Source organism: Mugil cephalus, chromosome 1 (genome assembly GCF_022458985.1).
Source record: "Mugil cephalus isolate CIBA_MC_2020 chromosome 1, CIBA_Mcephalus_1.1, whole genome shotgun sequence".
In the NCBI taxonomy this organism is placed as follows: Eukaryota; Metazoa; Chordata; class Actinopteri; order Mugiliformes; family Mugilidae; genus Mugil; species Mugil cephalus.
The window spans coordinates 25,508,210-25,527,385 of NC_061770.1; the positions used below are offsets into that span (position 1 = coordinate 25,508,210).

The 19,176-nt window shown below is 41.0% G+C and overlaps 1 protein-coding gene across 3 annotated transcripts; it reads left to right on the forward strand.

Annotated features, from left to right (window-relative positions):
• The first annotated feature begins 544 nt into the window (after positions 1–544).
• Positions 545–16,719, forward strand: rbbp8l (retinoblastoma binding protein 8-like). 3 transcript variants are annotated; one of them, XM_047591658.1, is made up of 15 exons: positions 545–813; positions 3,767–3,844; positions 3,939–3,981; positions 4,799–4,894; positions 5,551–5,663; positions 5,800–5,875; positions 6,634–6,809; positions 6,898–6,941; positions 7,735–7,814; positions 8,760–9,486; positions 9,577–9,673; positions 9,790–9,854; positions 9,967–10,114; positions 11,359–11,448; positions 14,742–16,719. In XM_047591658.1, the coding sequence occupies exons 2-14, from the start codon at positions 3,784–3,786 to the stop codon at positions 11,418–11,420; spliced, it is 1,788 nt and encodes a 595-aa protein (XP_047447614.1). In that variant the 5' UTR covers positions 545–813; positions 3,767–3,783; the 3' UTR covers positions 11,421–11,448; positions 14,742–16,719. The 3 variants fall into 3 exon arrangements, with proteins under 3 accessions (XP_047447614.1, XP_047447536.1, XP_047447449.1); XM_047591493.1 differs by having other exon boundaries at positions 546–813; positions 9,967–10,129; XM_047591580.1 differs by lacking the exon at positions 14,742–16,719 and having other exon boundaries at positions 9,793–9,854; positions 9,967–10,129; positions 11,359–12,368.
• Positions 16,720–19,176: the final 2,457 nt, after the last annotated feature.

Here is a 19,176-nt window from a genome sequence, read left to right on the forward strand (position 1 = left end):
GCCAGGAATCTGGTTCAAGAATCAGGAAGTGGCATTTTGCAATGTGTCTGGTTTCTGAGAAAACATAGAGAGTCCCTGCTATTGTCTGTTGTTTGCCCTCAAATCAACACACCAAGCACCGTCTTCCTCGAGTTCGTCACACCCTGCAGCTGCTTTCCCTCCACCAATGAGTTCCACATATGCACATAAGACATGCACATGAGACACAGCATGTAAAATAGGACTTATTATATATGACGTTACACCTGGGATCATCAGACTCCACATAATAGACTGATATTTATTACATTATCCCACTCAGGGTTATGAGTATTTTATAATATTAATTTAATCTTAATCACAAATGAATCATGTGTGCTCTATAACGTCTTCATTCGGACGCATGCTCGCAGGCCTCTGTGCAGGATATTTCTGTTTCCCAGTCGGTTTTGTCCCTCTATCGCCTCAGGGCTTTATGGGACCGGTTTAGCCGGTTATGTGGGATTTCAGCAGAACAGGAATATCAAGGGAGAACTTGCCCAGGCCTCGCTGTTTGTGTTCCTCAAGGGGCCGACCGCTCCGACCGGTTCTCTGGGGTGGAGAGATGAGAGGAAGAGGGAGAAAAAAGAGAAAGATAGAGGCAGAGAGCGCGGAGGGTGTACGCGGGGCGTTCTTCCCTCGTCTTTAACGCACTTCTTTCTCCGCGAGCGCTCGGTTCATCCGCGAGGAGGTTCTCAAGCGAGGGCCGCGACAGAAACAAAAAAAAATAAAAAAAAGAAGAAAGAAAAACAGCCTGCGTCCAGGTGGGGAACAGCTGAGAGACAGTTTCCTGTGGTGAGTGGAAATTGACTGAGCTCTGAGCCTCAGGCTCCACACAGATGGGTGGAATGGGTGTGGGATGGAGCTGGTGTGCAGGAAAGTGTGGCCTCGTGCTCTGGTGTGAATGAGTGGGGTAAAAATGGGTGTGGTGGGGGGGCGAGGGGGGCTCGAAGCATGGTTATTTCACAAGTGCATGTATGAAGAGCGTGTACGTGGGTGATATATTACATTACAATGTCTCTGTATTTATTGTAATTATGTTCTCTAAATCCATTTTAACTAGACACCTCCTCTCCAGCTGCATTATGTCCCACAAGATAAGATAAGATAAGATAAGATAAGATAAGATAAGATAAGATAAGATAATCCTTTATTAGTCCCACAGTGGAGGTGTGAAGTTAAAGGTGCAGCGTCCACTCGCGTGTCCCCAGTTTCCCACCAGATTCTGACGACTGTGATGCACCTAGGTGACAGAGTCCCAGGATGATGTTGACCAACAGAAGTGGAAACACATGACGGCCACATGAACGATCATCTGTCCGTATGTGCATGTGTGAATAATGATCCCGAGATAGCAGAGCAGGCACATGGAGGCAGACAGGTCTTTTCTTGCTCCGCTGAGGTGATCCGAACAGCCAGTCGCCTGACGTATCCTGACATGTCGAGGGAAGCTCAATCCACGCTAATCAAAATGCTAAAATTATAGGATCCGGTGTATGTATCTGTGCTGTAAGTGATCATCTGTGTGATTTATTCAGACGTTGCATCTGTTTACACAAGGCACATTATGAGGATGCATCTAATGTTTTTCTGGGGGGGGGGGGGGGGGGGGACCAAAATGCAACCCTCCATATGGCCTTTAATAGACCTTTCTGTGAAGTTGAAGTTGACTGCTTAAACAGGGAGGCGCTTTCAAATTCTGTCACTTATTTAACATGTTAACTTTTGGTTGGCAGCAGAGGAGACGATCCAGGACAAGGATAATGAAACCAATTTAACTGGCAAACAGATTATTTACATTTGTAGAGACAAGCTGTGGAATCCTTCCTGGAATTATTTCAACATCTTTAAGTCTGCTAGGACGCCCCCTCAACTAAGCATCCTCCCTCACTCACTGTCTTTTGCTTCACTACCTGCAGAAAAATGTATTATATGACAGAAATAAGACAGAAAATGTATTTATTCCTGTATTTACTTCAGAGACCTGAAAACAAACTTTTCTTTAGCAAAGCTACAATGAAAAACAAACTCTAGAGTGGGGGTGGAGAGTGTTGCAATAAATAACTATGTCTCTTCCTGTAAAATATGGCCGCATACTTTGGTACCTGTTTATCCGTTCATTAAAAGTAGATTGGAATTCCTAAGCACATGCTACTGGCATCAACAGAAAAGAGCCTTTGTGTGAAGATGGACAGCTCCTCAAAAGCGAAGCCAATTTATGTGGAGCTCCCCCTGGTGGCTGGCTGCAGTATAGGTCATAAGCTCCGCCCCCCTCCATGTTAGCGGATGGGACGCAAGCCAAGCTAAAAATATCAAAGAGGGTGGACAATACATATCTCCCAAGTCATACTGGTTTTTTTGTTTTAAGTAGTTATTTGGTGCTATCGTAACAGGAAGTGACATCACAATAGTCGCCGTGATTCACAGGTGCCCGCAGGGAAGCAGGTGCAGTAGTTTACGGGATTATAGGAAATATGTGTAATTTTTGATTCCTCTTCCTCTTCCCGAAGTATTTATATACTCATGCATGGGTGTGTGCATGAGTGTAGGTATTGTTTTAGAGGCTGCACAGGCAAATATGGCCGCGCAGTTATTTACTATGCAATGATAATATAGTTTACTCATTCTAAACTGGTGGTTTAGGTTTAAAGTGGTTTAAATTAGAAATTAAACTAAATTTAGCTGCACACCAGCAGCAAAGACTGTCAGCAATTGAGAGTAGCTGGAGTACAGACCAGGATCAACACTGAGGCTCCTATACACTGAACATTACTGTGCTAAACCCTGGCTGCAGGTGCACAGGACTGTTCCGCCCGTATCCTTGCACTTTTAGCGTCACTTTGGCCAGTTGCAGGAAGTGGGTGCACGGTGTTCATTTTTCTATACAGTCTGTTCATTTATATGCAGATGCAGAGTTGCAGAAGGAACCACAGAGGTTCTTTTGTTGCTCAATAAACTCAGCTGGACAGATTCTCATTTACCTCCATCCTCTTGATCCATTGCAGGTTTTAGTCTCCGAGCTACAGCTTCCGCTCACACCGCTTCATTAACCGTGAGATATTAGATTTAGTGTGTTCTGATTTCAGCACTTGATGCTCTCTGTCATAATAACCTAAAGCGATTCAGTTATTTTTGCAAGACGGTTCCTGTCTGAGGGGGGCGTTATTTAATGAAGCCATTTCCTCCTGGTATGTCATCGTTTCGCTCCAAAACAAACAAACAAAAACTATGATTCAATCTCAGAACATGATTTTTTTTAATATTTGTGTACTGAGAACCTATCTAAAAATCATGAGCCCAGGTCTAGGTCTAGGTCTAAATCATGGAGCTGATGTCTTTTGTTTGAAATCGTGATGAAGTGCACTCTGAGGGATTTCCCACACAACGCTGAAAACAATTCGTGGAACAACTTTCCATGTAATGCATAGAAATTTGCAAACATGCACAAACTGTCAACTGTTTTTTTTTTTTTTTTTTTTTTTTTTTTTTTTCTGCTGCATACAAACCGCCGACCTCGGTTCCCAGCCCCGGCAGAACCGGTCTGACTGGATTAAATCATCCTCAATATAACAACAAGAAATTTTCTCCCACATGTGTTTAACAGCAAACTGTGTTATGCTGTACTCTCATAAGTACACCACAGTCCTACGGCTACAGTACCTGTTCCCACCTCATGCAGAGTTTTACTACATGATAAACATGTTGCATACAGGGCGTAAAAAAAATCATGTTATCTTCTGTTGTGCAGACTCGTTCTCGAAGGCAATGGAGTGCTTCAATGACCTCCTCCTTAAACTGCAGGAGGTCCACGAGCGAGAAGTGGAGGGTGAGTGGTGGAAAATGTAGAAAGCAGTGAGTGTGTGGTTAGTGGTTCGGTTTCAATCCCCCGCTAAGCTCATCTGTTGTTTTGTGACTTCCAGGATGGCAGGTGAAAGTTCAGGAGCTGTCCAACAAGAAGGGCTGGTGAGTGGATGATCATGTTTAGACAAGAGGTTCAAGTTTAGCAATAGACGGGTTCAACCAGAGCGAGCAGGCCTCCGGTCTCCGTGGACCAGGCAGGGAGACAGGCAGGTCCTGTACCTGGTCCTGTGTTTGTTCATGTTTAACCTGGAAGGAAGCTCGTGTTGCAACAAGTCATTCAGTCTGGCACTCAGTCACCAAATCTTTGTTTCATTTCTCCACACAACTAAACAGAGCAGAAGGAGAAGTTAAAGACAGAAATCGTCTCATCGACACCGAAACAAATTAAAGCAAAGATGATTAATGAACTCACTCCTGCTGCAAGACCGAGCAGTGTCTGTTATTAAACCCCCAGAAGATTTAAATCAGAGGTCTGCAGTATTTTTCAGGCCAAGGACCCCAAACTGATGGAGAGATTAAGTAGGGACCCTATATATATATATATATATGTCTATAAATGTCTAATCAACCAAAGATTTTGCGACCCCCCCCTGCAGTACCTCCGTGGACCCCTAGGGGTCGCGGACGCCCTGTTGAAGACCTATGATTCAAATATTCCATCTTTGCTTCTTTTGTTTAGCATCGGATCTTGTAAAGGCAAGAAGTCTGCAGACATGTTCACTGAACATTAGCGCTGACTCAAGTTTCTCACATCACATTCCGGTCTAATTATTTCTGACTCAGGTCTGACTCATGTCAGCTTTTGCTGGGAGAGATACTTATTTGAAAGAATTATTATAAGCAGTCAATTAATCTAGATTGATATGTTACCAGGGTTTTTGTTGTATCCGGACCAAACTGTATTTTGTTCTGTCGCCAGTGATACGAAGCGGATGGAGGAACTGTTCACCAGAAACCAGCAGATGAAAGAGCAGCAGAGATTACTCACCGAGAACATTAAGACACTGGAAAATAGGTGAGCCGCCTCCTACCGCCTGCCTCTGCTTTTTCCTACTCAACAAACCACTGGAAAATATTTACCTGCTTTCAAACTGACGACTGATGTCACCAAAAAACAGTTCACAGATATGGAACAATCATAGAGTTATTAATATAAATGTACAATGGTTCGTTATCTAAAGAATCCTTTACCTCATCTAACAGACCAAGTGTTTTTGATATTTTTACCTTTGAATAATTTATATGTAATTTCCAACTAATATCTTCTTCCAGCATGACACCCAAACATTTAGTTTCCCTTATTCTATTCATTTCAATACCACCTATATTAATCCTGCTAGATGGATTCTCACGTGCATCTTGCAGCTGCTTCCCAAAGTTTAATGGCACCATCTATTAAACTTAATGCAACTGTTATGTTCTCACATAATCTTTACAGTGTTTAATTAAAATTAGCAGGACAGTGAGATGACTGAAGCCACAATACTGGTCACCAGACCAAGTAAGGCTTCAAAATCCTATCACGTTGTGGAACAGTGCATTTTAATCTTTGTAAATTCAGTCTCAGTTTCTCTGAGACCAAACGTCTTCTTTTAAACATTCTGGTGAGTTTAAATCCAGTTAATTTGTAGCATCATGATTTTAAGTTGCTTTCTGATTGCTTGTGTGCAGGTTGAGGGCGGGGCTGTGCGACAGATGCACCGTGACGCAGGAGGTAGCCAAGAAAAAGCAGCAGGAATTTGAGGCCTACCAGATGCAAAGCTATCAGCACATAGCTCGGATGGGTACGTCCATCTTTAGAATAACTAATGCATGCATCCTTTTGTTTTTGCTTTTGAAAATCCTTATGCACCTGCAGTGTGACTTCCTTTACAGTGAAGATACATACATTCTAATAACAACATGTTTTTTTTCTTGCAGTGGGAGACGTGAACAACCTGAAAATGGAAAACAAAAGACTCAGAGATGAAATCAGGAATTTAAGAACAGCACTTGAGTGAGTATATATACGGAAGAGTATTAGAGCCACCCACGAGGGAAAAAAATTAAAGGCGGTGGATTTCTTTTGGATCATGCACTTTAAGAAAAAAGAAATTTCGACTTTTTTCTTGAAATTTTAAGAAAAAAAAGTAAATTTTTGAGGAAAAAAAGGTCAAGATTTTGAGAAAAAGTTGAAATTTCATTACGAAAAGGTTGATATTTTGAAAAAAAAATTGAGAATGTCATAACTTTAATAAAAAAAGTCAAACTTTCTTGAAAAAAGTTGAAATTTTGAGAGAAATGTGGAAGTTTCCCCCAAAAAGTGAAATTTTGAGGAAAAAACATCCATATTTTGAAAAAATAGCAAAATTTCAAAAAATCAAAAATGTCAAAAATACATATGATATGAGTACTGGGGCTTAATTAATAATTAATTAATCGACCTTCTGGTTTGAAGGTCTACTTTATGACAATGTATTTTGACTTGTTTCTCAAAATTTCAACTTTTCTCAAAATTGTATTTTGACTTTTTTTCCTCAAAGTACATAATAAAAAAACAATACCTCATCTAAAAAAAAATTCTCATGGGTGGCCCTAATACTCTTAGATTATGACATTTATGCGTCAACAACCTGCAGGATGTTATTTTTGTCAAATTTTATTTGTTTTATTCAAAATAGTTCTCAGCGCCACAAATGTGCAAATACATATTCAAAACGTTTTACGTGTTCAGTCCCATAAAAGTGACACTATGATGGTGTGTGTGTGTCACAGAGACCACGCCACCAGCATCCTCACCACCCCAGACTTCAAACCGAACAGCTCCCCAGACCTGTCCCCCTCCTCCTCCGGGCCGACGGCCCCCGCCAACACGCCAACCAGCAGGACCTGCAACCAGCCACCAGAGGGCAACCTCACAGTAAAAACAGAGACGGAGCAGAGGAATGAGGGTGAGCATCAACGACGGGGAGGCCACAGAGAGGTTCTCCTGCTCTCACTCTTAAAATACATGAACGTTTCCTGTCTTTGATCGAACAGAAACTGAACACAGACACTCGAGAGGGACGAACCGAGCCCATCTCGTAAGTTTCTAAATCTGGTGTGTGTGTGATTTTCTATGCTACTATACTCTGATCCTCTTTCTTGCCATTAGGTTATGGCTCTGGTTTGCTTTATGACACCTCGGTAAATGTGGGATTAATGTTGTAATTGTATGTTCCATTGCTAGAAGAATGAAATGTGTATGGTGTAGTTAAATGTACTTACACTAAAAGTCTCCCTCACAGACCTTTGATAAACCTCATGACTGTGAACACACGGGACTTTCTACATTTCTGCATAAAAATGACTCCAAACATCAGCTTTACTTCCTTCCTTCCTTCCTTTCTTTCTTTCTTCCTTCCTTCCTTCATTAATTCATTAATTCATTGGTCCGTCCCCTCCGTTGAAGATGTCCTGGATCCAGGCCCTAAATGTAACATCAGCGCCAGAACCATCCGTCATTTTCAAGCAGAAATGTTCAAAATTCTGAAAAATGTTTAACCTGCTGTGTTTCTCCAAAAATAAGAAAATAGATAAACAGATAAATTCCCCTGTGGGTATTAAGAGAGTTGAACATGGAGCACTTTTAGTACTGCATAAAATAAGATAAGAAATCACCCTGCAGCTCAGATACTCTATGCTACTGTCGTTTAGTTCACATGGCAGAAACAACCGCTCTATGTGTCACTTTGTTTAATTCTTAAGAAGCATAAAGACGATTCAAGCCTTTTTCCTTGGTTTCCGTTCTTCCCACTCATGCTAACCAGCCTCAGATACAGCACAGACGACAGTGATGCCAACCACACTATGTCACATTCTTCTCAAATCTCACAGGAGTCGTACAACTCGCGGCCACATCATGCGCTGCCGACCTGGAAGAACGAAAACAGTGGAAGCCGCGGTGGCGAGAGGAGGTGAGATACAGGAAATAGATAATGTGCTGTTATAATTAAGTAATAAATGGTGGGAACGAGTAAAATATGAAGCCTGATACCAACGTTAAGAACATGTGTAGAGCTGCAGTGGATTCAGAACGTTTCCACACCAGTTTATCGGACAAAACCTTATGAGCGACAGAGCTAATAAAGCACATAAACACATCAGGGAATCGCCTCTGATCTAAACACTCCTACGTTGGACACGTAGAGGCAGCTTTCTGTTTCATGGGTAAAAAATAAACATGACATTAAAACATTTATTTTCTATGCACTGCATGTGTCTTTAAATATAAATATTCAGTGCTCTTTAATTTAAGCTTAGCATAGCAGATAGAAAACCACAACGTGTGGTCGTCTTTGTATCGATTAATCACACAGGAAGTGATGTTAATTAGTCATTGTTTGTTACCGTTGGATACAAAGCTGTTTTTCTACTTTGGATCCTTATGAAAAGTTAAAATACCTCACTATGTGATGTCTTTCCACATTTAGATTACTGCATGGGCGTCTGGGGAAACACAATCTACAAATAATATGTTCACTGCAAAAATATGTTAAAAAAAATAATAATAAAAAAAATAACGTATGAAACCGTGAACACACCAACAAACTGTTTCTAAAGACACATAGACTTAAATTTAGGGATTTAGTGGAATTAAAAACTGCACATATCATAATCTACTTCCTAACAATATTTAGTAATAAGTTATTGCTATTATTATTACTATTATTATTTAGCAGAAGAGGAGGAAAACATTGAATAATCACATATCAATACTGATAAATTACATTACCAGTCATTTAAGCTCTTTTTCACTTATGCATTTGTCGCATTTCTTTTCTGTTGAGTGTTTGAAATAAATAAAACTAAACTAATTCCTCGACACCATTTCTCACTGATACGTCTGTTCCTGGGTGCAGGTCTGTTGACGGAGTCGACCAGCGCTCCTCCCTCCCTACACAAGCGCTCCACAGGAGCTCTTCATCCTCGGCTGCTGGCGGAGAGGTGAAACCCAGCCGGCACGTCCTCCACGCTCCCGTCCCCTGCCGTCCTCAGCCGATCAAGAGCGGCTCCGTGTCCCTTCCCTGGCCCTTATCCGAGTCCTCTGACTGGGTCACCGTGGCGTCTGCAGGCACCAACCTGGCGACGCAAGCTCCCACCAAACTAAACATGATACGCTTCCCCAACCTGATCCCGACGAGCCAGCAGCCCAGCCTGAGGAGGCAGAGTCTGGGCTCTTCTTCCTGGCAGAAGCAGAACGCCCCCCAGCCCCAGACTAAGGAGCCCACTGTGGTGTTGAGGTTGAAGAGTCTGAAAGAGCCCCCGGAGAGTCAAACTAAGCCCCCGGAGAAAAAGGAAAACCCGCCGCCCAAGCCTGAAAGGGTCTCCTCCGGAGAAGCACCTCGAGACCCGTTCGACGGGCCTCTGGACTTGTCCGACCGAGGGAAGTCCAAACCCAACCAGACGCCCAAAGATGATTCAGCCTTAGCTCTAGTAGGTTTAACAAGAGTAAGGAAGAACCCAGACATGGATGTGAGCAACTCATCTGCTTTCGTTCCGGTATCATCACCCGTCATTTATCCCTCATCCTCCTGCACACCGCCGGACATACAAGAGCAAGAGCCTACCAGCGATCAGGACCACAAGGTAACTCTAGGCCTCAGGGCAATGCAAGTCAAGACTAAAGGGAAAGAGAGGACACGTGGGACTCATTGTATGACGTGGGTGTCATTGCAGATGGTCCAAGATCAGGAGCAGAAAGAGGAGGTGAATGGGAAGACAGAGCAAAGCAATGGGAAGAAGGTCCCTGTCCTCACGATATCATTACGTCCAGGTAAAGAGCATTTACTTTTTCTGTATGTGCAAGCCTTACAGTAATAATAGCAAAATCTGCATATCACTGTGTATTTAAATGTATAACGTGTGATTCACGTCCTGTCGTTGTAACAGTAGTAGTGTTGGAGAGTCTGAACTCTGCGCTACAAAAGCAAGAATCCTTAGCATCAAACGACAAGGTGAGACCAAACCAACCGAGCTAACGCACGGCAGGTTACGTTAGCATAGCAACCCGTTTAGCATCATCATTTTATTATGAAAACATTTTGACTTCCTCAAACCTCGTCACAGTCGCTGTCGCTGTCGCCAGCGGACGAACCAGGAAGCAGCTCGGCCGAAGCGGACGAGGACGACGACGAGAGCGAGTCGGGCCGAGACAGCAACCGGGGAGGCAGTAGGAAGAGGCCACGTGTGGAGACGGACTCTGACGGACACTCAGGTGCAGACACAGGCAGTAAGGATCACTTTAATGTTACTGTTATTACTTGTCGGCTTTTTGGACATTTGAATAACTAATGACGAAAAGTGTCGTAAACTGAGTTTTTAAAAAATGAAAAGGAGTCTGGTTAAATCCAATCCACTACTACTGATTCCCACCAGAGGAGGCAACGTACACACAGCTCAACATGTTTTCATTTGAACTGTCAAATTCTACCATTGTGCACAATATACATACAAATACTGCACATATTTGCAAAGGCCTTGTTCCATACAAGATGGTTCTGTTCTGTTTGTCCTCTGTGGTACTGGCATTAGCCCACCAGACGGAGACAAAGTCCAGCGTAGGGAATTGGGAGCAGCCAGACGTACGAAAAATTATCATATTTATACGATAATATCTCCTTCCGTATGATCAGTAATCCCAAAAATCCCGTAATGTACGATAATTTGACCCCTTCAATACATGGCTGTTAGCAAACACAAACAGTTTCCGTAAGTTTATTTAAAGGTGAAACTGCATTATAAGCTATATAGCTACAACTATATGGTCTGTGGTTATGTTTTACCGTACAAGTAAATTCTCCTGACTAACATCAAATCGGGTACGTACGATATTTTTCCTCAAAGTACGATCATTTTAAGCTTCTAGTACGATAATTTGTCATTCCCCATCTGGCAACACTGATTGGAATCAACACAGGATCCGATTCTGACGGGAAAATTGCCATGTGGTGCATAGGTAATGAAAAACTGGTGTTGATGGGCTCAAAAAGTCCAGAAAATGTCACATAAATATTATGAATTGAATTGGTTGTCAATTGTTTTGCGATTTGATAAAAAACTATATTGAGACATGAGAAGAAATCTTTGACATGCTGACAACAAAATTCAAAGTTGAGCTAAGTTGCTGTTAGCTGAGGCTAGCTGGTTAGCTAACAGTTAGTTGCATAGTATCCTGCTCAATAGGGCGTATCAATGTAAATATCGATAGTATCGATATCAGTATCGGTATCGTATCAATGTGTGTGATGAGATCGACACTTTTGTTACAATGTCTCTTCTATACGTCCAGTAACTTACTCATCACAGAGTTTAATGATCATGACATTTCAAGAAAAGTATCGGTATCGGCGATACTAAACTACTTCAGTTGTTATCGGATCGATACCAAAATTCCCAGTATCGCCCACCTCTACTGCCGAACCGAACAGTTTGGAAAGACTTTCCTTTGTTTCCCCACAGGCATCCATCAGGACAGGAAGATCAAGATCGCAGTGAGAGCTGAGGAGAAGAGCTCGAGCTGAAGAGGACGACGCTGATAACGTTGACTTGGTGATTACAGCGAAATCTCCACGAGCTTTTTTTGATTCCTTTTTCGACCGCGTGTGGGCAACACAAGCATGCACTCTCCTTCGTCGAAGCTGATAACACGCTCAGACTTACACGCTAGGAACAAGAGTAGCATCCATTTTGACTTCACTCTCTCATTTTATCTCCTTCGGTTTCCTGAGAGAAATATAACTGTCTCTTTATAGCTGCTAAATACTCCCATATGTGAAACTACTCCGTTCGTATGAGAACGTTAAACCAAAACAGTGAAGCTTTGGGCCCGGAAATAAACACAGAACTCAACACGAAGCTTTATAATCCACCGATTAATATCTGTGGTGTGAACTACTTTCATACAGCAGTTATGTGATCCATCAAGATAAAAAATTGTCTGATTTAAAAAAAAAACAAAAACACACACACACAAAAAAAACATGTCTGGTGGAAACAGGATGTTCAGTTGAAATGAACATGTATTAATTAACACAGTTCTGTAAACTGGCTGTGAACATGTGAGGTGTCAAAAAAGCTACATCCAAACTTCCCTGAACTTGGCCAGACTCAAATTTTTATCAGAATATGATTCTGGTGAGACTCTGAATAGTACTAGAACCAAACCGAGCAACAAAATATGTGACATTAACCTCCTGAGACCCTGTGCCCTCATCACTGGCTGTTTATAATATGGAAAAACTCATCGTGACGTCACCCAGTCGATTCTGAACCTCGATAACGAAGCCCGAAGTGGGCGGAGCCTGCAGTCACCATGTCGGATGAGCTTTACTCCGCCCACATGCGGATACTCTAAATATGGGCGTCACGTTGGACGTTGAGACCCGCCCACCCAACTCTCTGCTAGCTGTTAGCTCAGGCTACCACCTGTCACTCAACACAGGAACGCCCTTAATTATGCAGAATTTTAAACCTTAATAAAAAAAAATAAACAAATGAGTTAGAAAAAAAATCACCCCCCGTACAGTTGTCATGAATAGTGAAATAAACTATTCAGACTAAAATCATTTTTTGAACCAGGCTGTAAACATGTTTATTAATGCTGTAAAGTTTGACTTTTTAACATGGGGCTCTATGGAGATTTGCCTCTAGTGGCCACTTGATGAACTGCAGTTTTTTGCACTTCCACGTGGACTTCATTGCTCAGACCTGGAGGTTACCGCTCGGTCACATTAGGTTTCAGGTGGTCTGCTTCATTTAAACCTGTTGTCCTCATAAGTGGACGCTTTTGTCTGCCAACAAGTGGCAGCAAAGCGTCAATACACAGCAAAAGTAAAAAAAAAAAAAAAAAAAAAAAAAACAGGACAAAAGTGAACAAGGTACAAAACTTCTTTATTTAAAATAATCCCTGTGTCCGTATATGAGGACTTTTTTTTTTTTTTCAAAAACTATTTATTTTTGTTAAATATGATGCTTAGTATTTGTATCTTAGGTCCTACTAATCTCAAATACCTTGGAGAAATTAGAAATGCATCACAAACACAAGCTTGGGTCTCAAGAGGTTAAACAATTTGAGTCTTTCCACCTCAATAAAAGCTGAAGGAACTTGTTGGTTCTGGTTTCCAGGCTTCCCTAAACCAGCCTACACTAACTTTTAAGTGTCTGCAGGCAGCTGACACACGTCTCTGAGGTGATAACGCCTTGAAGGGGGACATGTTATTTTTACACCGTCGCGGATGTTGCATATGAAACATGGCAACGGTTTCAAATAATGTGTTAAACGTACAGCACGAAAAAGTGACACAAAGTTGGAGGACACGGTCTCTAAACGGTCTCTAAAAATAAATACTTCTCTTGACCTGTGAATCATTTACTGCTACTTTAGTCCACAAATGAACACGTAAAGCTGTTGTCTGATATTTACCATCTTTATTTACCATTAGCTGATGCTGATCAGAGCAGGGACGGGGAACAAGAGGGGTCTGTGAAACCAAACCCAATGATTTAAAAGACATTAGAAAATGGTATATTATATTATTACATTACATAGCACTATACTACAGCACTAACGCAGATTAGGGCAATTTTAAAACCAGAGCCGTATATCAAATCATGGGCGCCATGTTTACTACATCAGAGGTTTGATTCTACAGTGTAACTCTATGGGACGGATGTGCTATGTTGACATAAATGTCTTATTTCCACCATTAATGGGCCTATAAATGTTATGACTAACATCTGTCAATAGGTAAAAGGTCCTCACTTATATATAATATCCCAGCTTCTACTTCCTTTAAATATCTTAAATGAGCTGTAAAATGCTCCTCATCAGTCATGGAGCTGTGTTTACCTTCTCCTCAGTCTCCGTCTTCATCCATCACCATAAAAAGGTTGAAATTAATCAGAAAAATTATAAATACTATTTAACTAGTCTCACTGTTATTTAGTGTTATCATTATAGCATTAGCATGCTAGCCATAATAACTTAGCAGTAACTAAAGGTAAAGCTACGTGTCAGTTAGATGTGTCTGTCTACATGGACATAAATTACATGAACACATGGGTTTCACAGTATATATGACGCTAGCTGCTATTTTTCTAAGTCTTTAGTCTAGATAACTAGCTAGCATAAGGTTAGCATAAGGCTAGGTTAACTTCAAACTTCATTCATTAGTAAAGTGGTGTTTTTGAGATCAAGGTTCACATTAATGATGGTGTGACTTTATTTTTCTATATAAAATCTTAACAAACATCAAACAGAGACATTGACATTTACCTCATCACATAATAGAGAGAAACCAGCTGACGTCCAGTTCTTCCTTTTAATCTTCTGCTCCATAACTTTCTCTGTTTTTGTTCACTGGGGAAACGGTGGAGTTTCCTCCGTGTTTTCCTGATCCTGTGGCATATTTTACCTTTTAATCCAACTTTATTCTCTGTTATTGCCACTTCTCTATGGGAGAATATTGGTTAGATGTATCCAACATGGCGCCATGAAACACGTGACCAGCTCAAAACCAATCAGCATAGAGGGACAGATCAGACGCTCCATTCCCTGGTTGGACAGACTCTATAATATACGGCTCTGTTTAAAACACCTCTGTTACAGACTAATAACAAAGCCCTAACGAGCCTGAAGATTAGAGTTGGAAAAGGTGCATTTTACGTGCACTACGATATTATTGGTTATTATTATTTTAGAATTCAGACCAAGTTTGAGTAAATGAATAGCACAGAAAAACAAACACACTATGCTACAACCGCAACGTTTAAATTGCATGTAAATTAAGACGAGGAAACCTGCAGGTTGTAATTTTTTTTTTTTTTTTTTTTTTTTTTTTTAGGCGGAAGCTTCTCACTCGAGCAGTTGCAGTATTTTTGGAAGCATTTGTGTTTTCCCAGCGGTGACTCTATTTCAGTTCAGTTTTGTGTGTGTGTGTGTGTGTGTGAGTGTTTGTGTGCGCGCGTGCATGTGTGTGTGTGTGTGTGTGTGTGTGTGACTTCTCTTTTCACAAGAACATTTCAGTATTAAGGTTTAGAGGCATCTGTTTGAATTCTCCGTCGAGTCACCGTCTCCAAAGTTTAACAAAAAACACATCTACGAAAACAGAAACGACTACGCTGCTTTCTCTTTCTCTTGTTGAAACTTTTAAAAACCTTCCGTGGAACCTTAGCCGTCAACATTATGTGTGGAGCCACCCTGCGCTGCTGGGTGGGGGGATGAGACGCTAAAGAAAAATCGCACATTTTGCAACACATCTGAGCCCAGTTTCACAACTCAGACGAGCACGATTTAAAAGTGAAGATGAGCTGAAACTCGACTGACAGTGGGTCACTTTGACTTCGCTCTCAGTGCCGTGTCATCCCTGCGCAGTAGTAAACCTGCTGTTTCACAAAAATAACTTCTTACTTCTTCTTACTTTTTTTTTTTTTTGTTGTTCCCCAGAAGGTTTGCTAACCTCAACCACCTTAAAGCCAAACTAAATGAAACCGGCTACGTTCGGGGGGTCACCTTCAGTGCCAGTTTCCTGGCATTGCTGTCACGGCTGCCTGGTTATTTTTGTCTCGGAGACCCCCACCACCCCACCCCTTAATGTTTTATGCGGTTAACGAGGAGAAAAAAAAAAAAAAAACCTTCCTCTTCCTCTTTTTCATTTTCAGAACACTCACATTTTGCAAGTTTTAACTTTCCACTCACAGCTGTGGCAGCCTGTGTCGAGCCGTGCGACAAAAACCCAGTTCATTAATCAACATTTTTAGTCGGTCAATAATACACTGTGGGCAAAATAAATAAATAACTATATATTTTTTGCTTACATTTCTTAATCAACCTCAGTATTGAGCAAAACTACACAATATTAAGGAAATATTTAAAATTTTAACCCTTTAAAGGATTTATTTTAAAAAAAGTCACAGATATGAGGGAAAATACACACAAAATTACAAATTTTCAATAATAAAAAAGGAAAGATGAGAAACAGGAGATGTTTTACCTGGTAACACAGTCTTAGATATGTCAAAGATCAGCGGCGTCATTGACTTTAAAGTGTATTTAGTTTTTGTGCAGCATCAGATTTTAATTAAAACTCCTGCTCGAGCTTTTTAGCCCCATTGACTCCCATTATTACACAATTCATAATGTCCAGAAATGACACTAAATACCAAAGTATTTTTCAATGCTGGTGATTCAGAGGGTTCAATTAGGCAATTTTACTGTAGATTACCAAATCGCACCATTTACGTAGGCCTGTTGTATGAAAAAGATTAGTTTCATTTTGTTTTTATTTTTCCCCATATCTGTGACTTTTTTTAAAAAAAATTGCCATTTAAAGGGTTAGATTTCTATTAAAAAAATACTTAGTAGTTTTGATCAGTACTGAGGTCGATTAACAGATTTAAGCACAAAAAAAATGAACAAATATTGACTGTTTTCAGCCACGAACGCTACGAAAGTAAGTTTTCTTTTAACGGTACAAAACAGTTAATTAGCTCCTGAAGCACCTCTTTAGTTTAAATATATAAACATATACAGCAGAAACCAGGACAGCGGCTAAAAATACAGCGTAATTATTTTCTTTTTACTCTTTTCTTCTGCCTCGTGAACCCTGCATGTACAGTCCTGATGCTACTGATTCCTATGATGTCTCTCTCATGCCATTATTGTCCATTAAGAACCATACTCTGACAATTATAAGTGTCATTTGTCGTCTGTGTGTTAATTGAAATGTGACTCCCTGCTGTGCTCTCATCTGTCCAGTTAAATCCTTTTACAAACTGTATGTATGTATGCACTATAAACGACTATAAATGACTTGAATGTCACTTCTGTATGACTCGGCTCTCATTTCGTACCATAATAAAGTCGACACACACACACGGATCATTGGTCTGTGAATGACGATGAGTGTTCTGGGAAACAGAAGTAAAGTCGCCGGGATGTTATGCAAAAATGAAAGTGTCACAGCTTTACTGTTAAAATCAAATAACGCTGTTTTTAATCAGTTATTCCTTTTGACCGATGCTGTTAAAAAGAAAAAGAAAGACAAAAAGGATGGATTCGAGAGGAGTTTATAAGTTCATGCTGACCAAAGAGGAAATTACAGATGGAAACTTAAACCGTTTCAGTATAAAATTACTTTTTGCTTCCTGTTTCTCGGCTTCTTTTAATGCGAACTGAAAAAAGGAAATAAAAAGAAAAGATGATTAGTCATTATTTATTATTATTTTATTATCATTTAAAACCTGGGAACTTTGCGCTTTCCACTTCCACTCCAGGAAAACTGGGAGCTGTTTGTGATTTAGTTTCCTGATACACACCGATCAGGCGTAACATTATGACCACCTTCCTGATACGGTGCAGGTCATCAGAGAATGGACACGGGCCTTATGAGGGTGGTGGATGTTGTTAGTGGGGAACCATCAGGGTCTGTCATCGCTATACATCGTCATTACACATGTACAGATACAGAGGAACAGAAGGCAGCTCAGCATCTAACCAGTAAGTGTATGTATCATAAACATTATGGTATATAACAGGTAGGTGCAGATCGTTTTATAGTGTATGGGAGCGGTTCCTACACCTCCGACCCCATAAAGACAGAGGCCGTATAATACGTTCTCAGAGCACTTTTTAACATCAAGGAAAACTAAATTAAAACATTGCACTTTTATTTTTTCCTTTTTAAAAGGTTGGGAATCACTGACATGTGGATAATATCTACGGTTGAAATCCTACACCACTCCAACATTTCTTTCTTTTTTTATTGACATCTATGCAGTTTAATGTCTCATTTTACTCTGAAAGAAGTGAAAGAACAGAACAAATAAACAACGGGAAGTTCAAAATATATATTTATATCATGGAATCACTATATAACCGAGAATCTATTCTGAACTTTGGACTCGTCGCGGTGACCAGGTTTGTCTGATTTACACTTGTGAACACGTGTGACGTTCTTTCTTTCTAAAATGGAAATGAAATCTTTTTCAGAGAGTTCTTCCCAGAAGTGTGTGTTTCTTGTAGGGAGCTTTGCTTTCATTCTGTCCAGTTCATCACAAACCAGCTCCATGGGGTTAAAGTCTAGAGACTGGGCCATGGTCCACTCCATGTTTCCATGCTGTTTTTATCCTGAGGTAGTTCTGGTTTAGCTTGGACTAAAGTTTTGGGTCATTGTCTTGCTGTAGGATGAAGCTCTGTAATACACATTAACATGAATCCAACATATTTTAGTTGAGTATTAGGTCCCCAGCTGAACCCCAAACAGCTTAATACTGAATGCAAAATGGTTATAATAATGTATATTTATAAACAGAACTAGACCGAGTTTAATATAGAACACATATCTACTCAATCTCTCATCGTTTGGGGTCCTTGGCCTGAAAAGACTCCTGCACTAGAGGAAATGGCGATGATAACTTAGCTGATACATAAATACAGACAAAGTGAGCATTAATCAGTGCATAAATAATAAGCAGCAGCTTCTGTGCATCTGCATCAATGAACGTCAGGTCCAAAGGTTCAGCAGCAGAACTACACGATCGATGTCATTCCCTTCTCCTGTCAGCGGTCATAATGTTGTGGCTGATCTGTGTATGCTGTTAAAAAGAACAGCGTCATGTTTTTTATCCTGGTCTAAAGTCACAGGTGTGACTGCAGTTCACCTGTAATCTGTCAATCATCTGCTGTAACTCTCTGGGTAATAATAAACCGGCCCCGGTTTAGACATTCACTCATTCGGTCTGCGTCTGCCTCTCTAATCTTGCATCCTTCATCTGATTCTAAACCCTTCCATTCTACCTTCCTTCCTCTGCTGTCATCCATTCTTATCCTCATCTCACCCCCTCCCCCCATACACCCCCCACCCACCCCACCCTCTGTCCAGCCCGGGCTTCAGAGGGAATTTCGCGTCTAATCCTGACTCTTGATTAAGGATTATGGCTCAGAGCTCTGTCATGTGTTAGTACCGAGCCGCTGCAGCAGTGGCCCTGGGGCTGAACCACCCACGCCCCCCCCTCCTTCCTCCCTTCCTCCCTCCCTCCCTCCACCCCAGAACCACGCACTGAGCACGATAGCTGTCAAACTATCATTTGAATACCTGTTGGAGCTGCTCTGCACAACATGCAAATGAGTATCTGGCATTTATCCACCCATCCTTCCATTTATCCCTTCTTCTTCTTCTTCTTCTTCTTCTTCTTCTTCTTCTTCTCCTCCTTCTTCTCCCCCTCTCATTCACCCATACACAGAAAAAAGAAGTGTTTAAAGTGAATATAAACTACTTA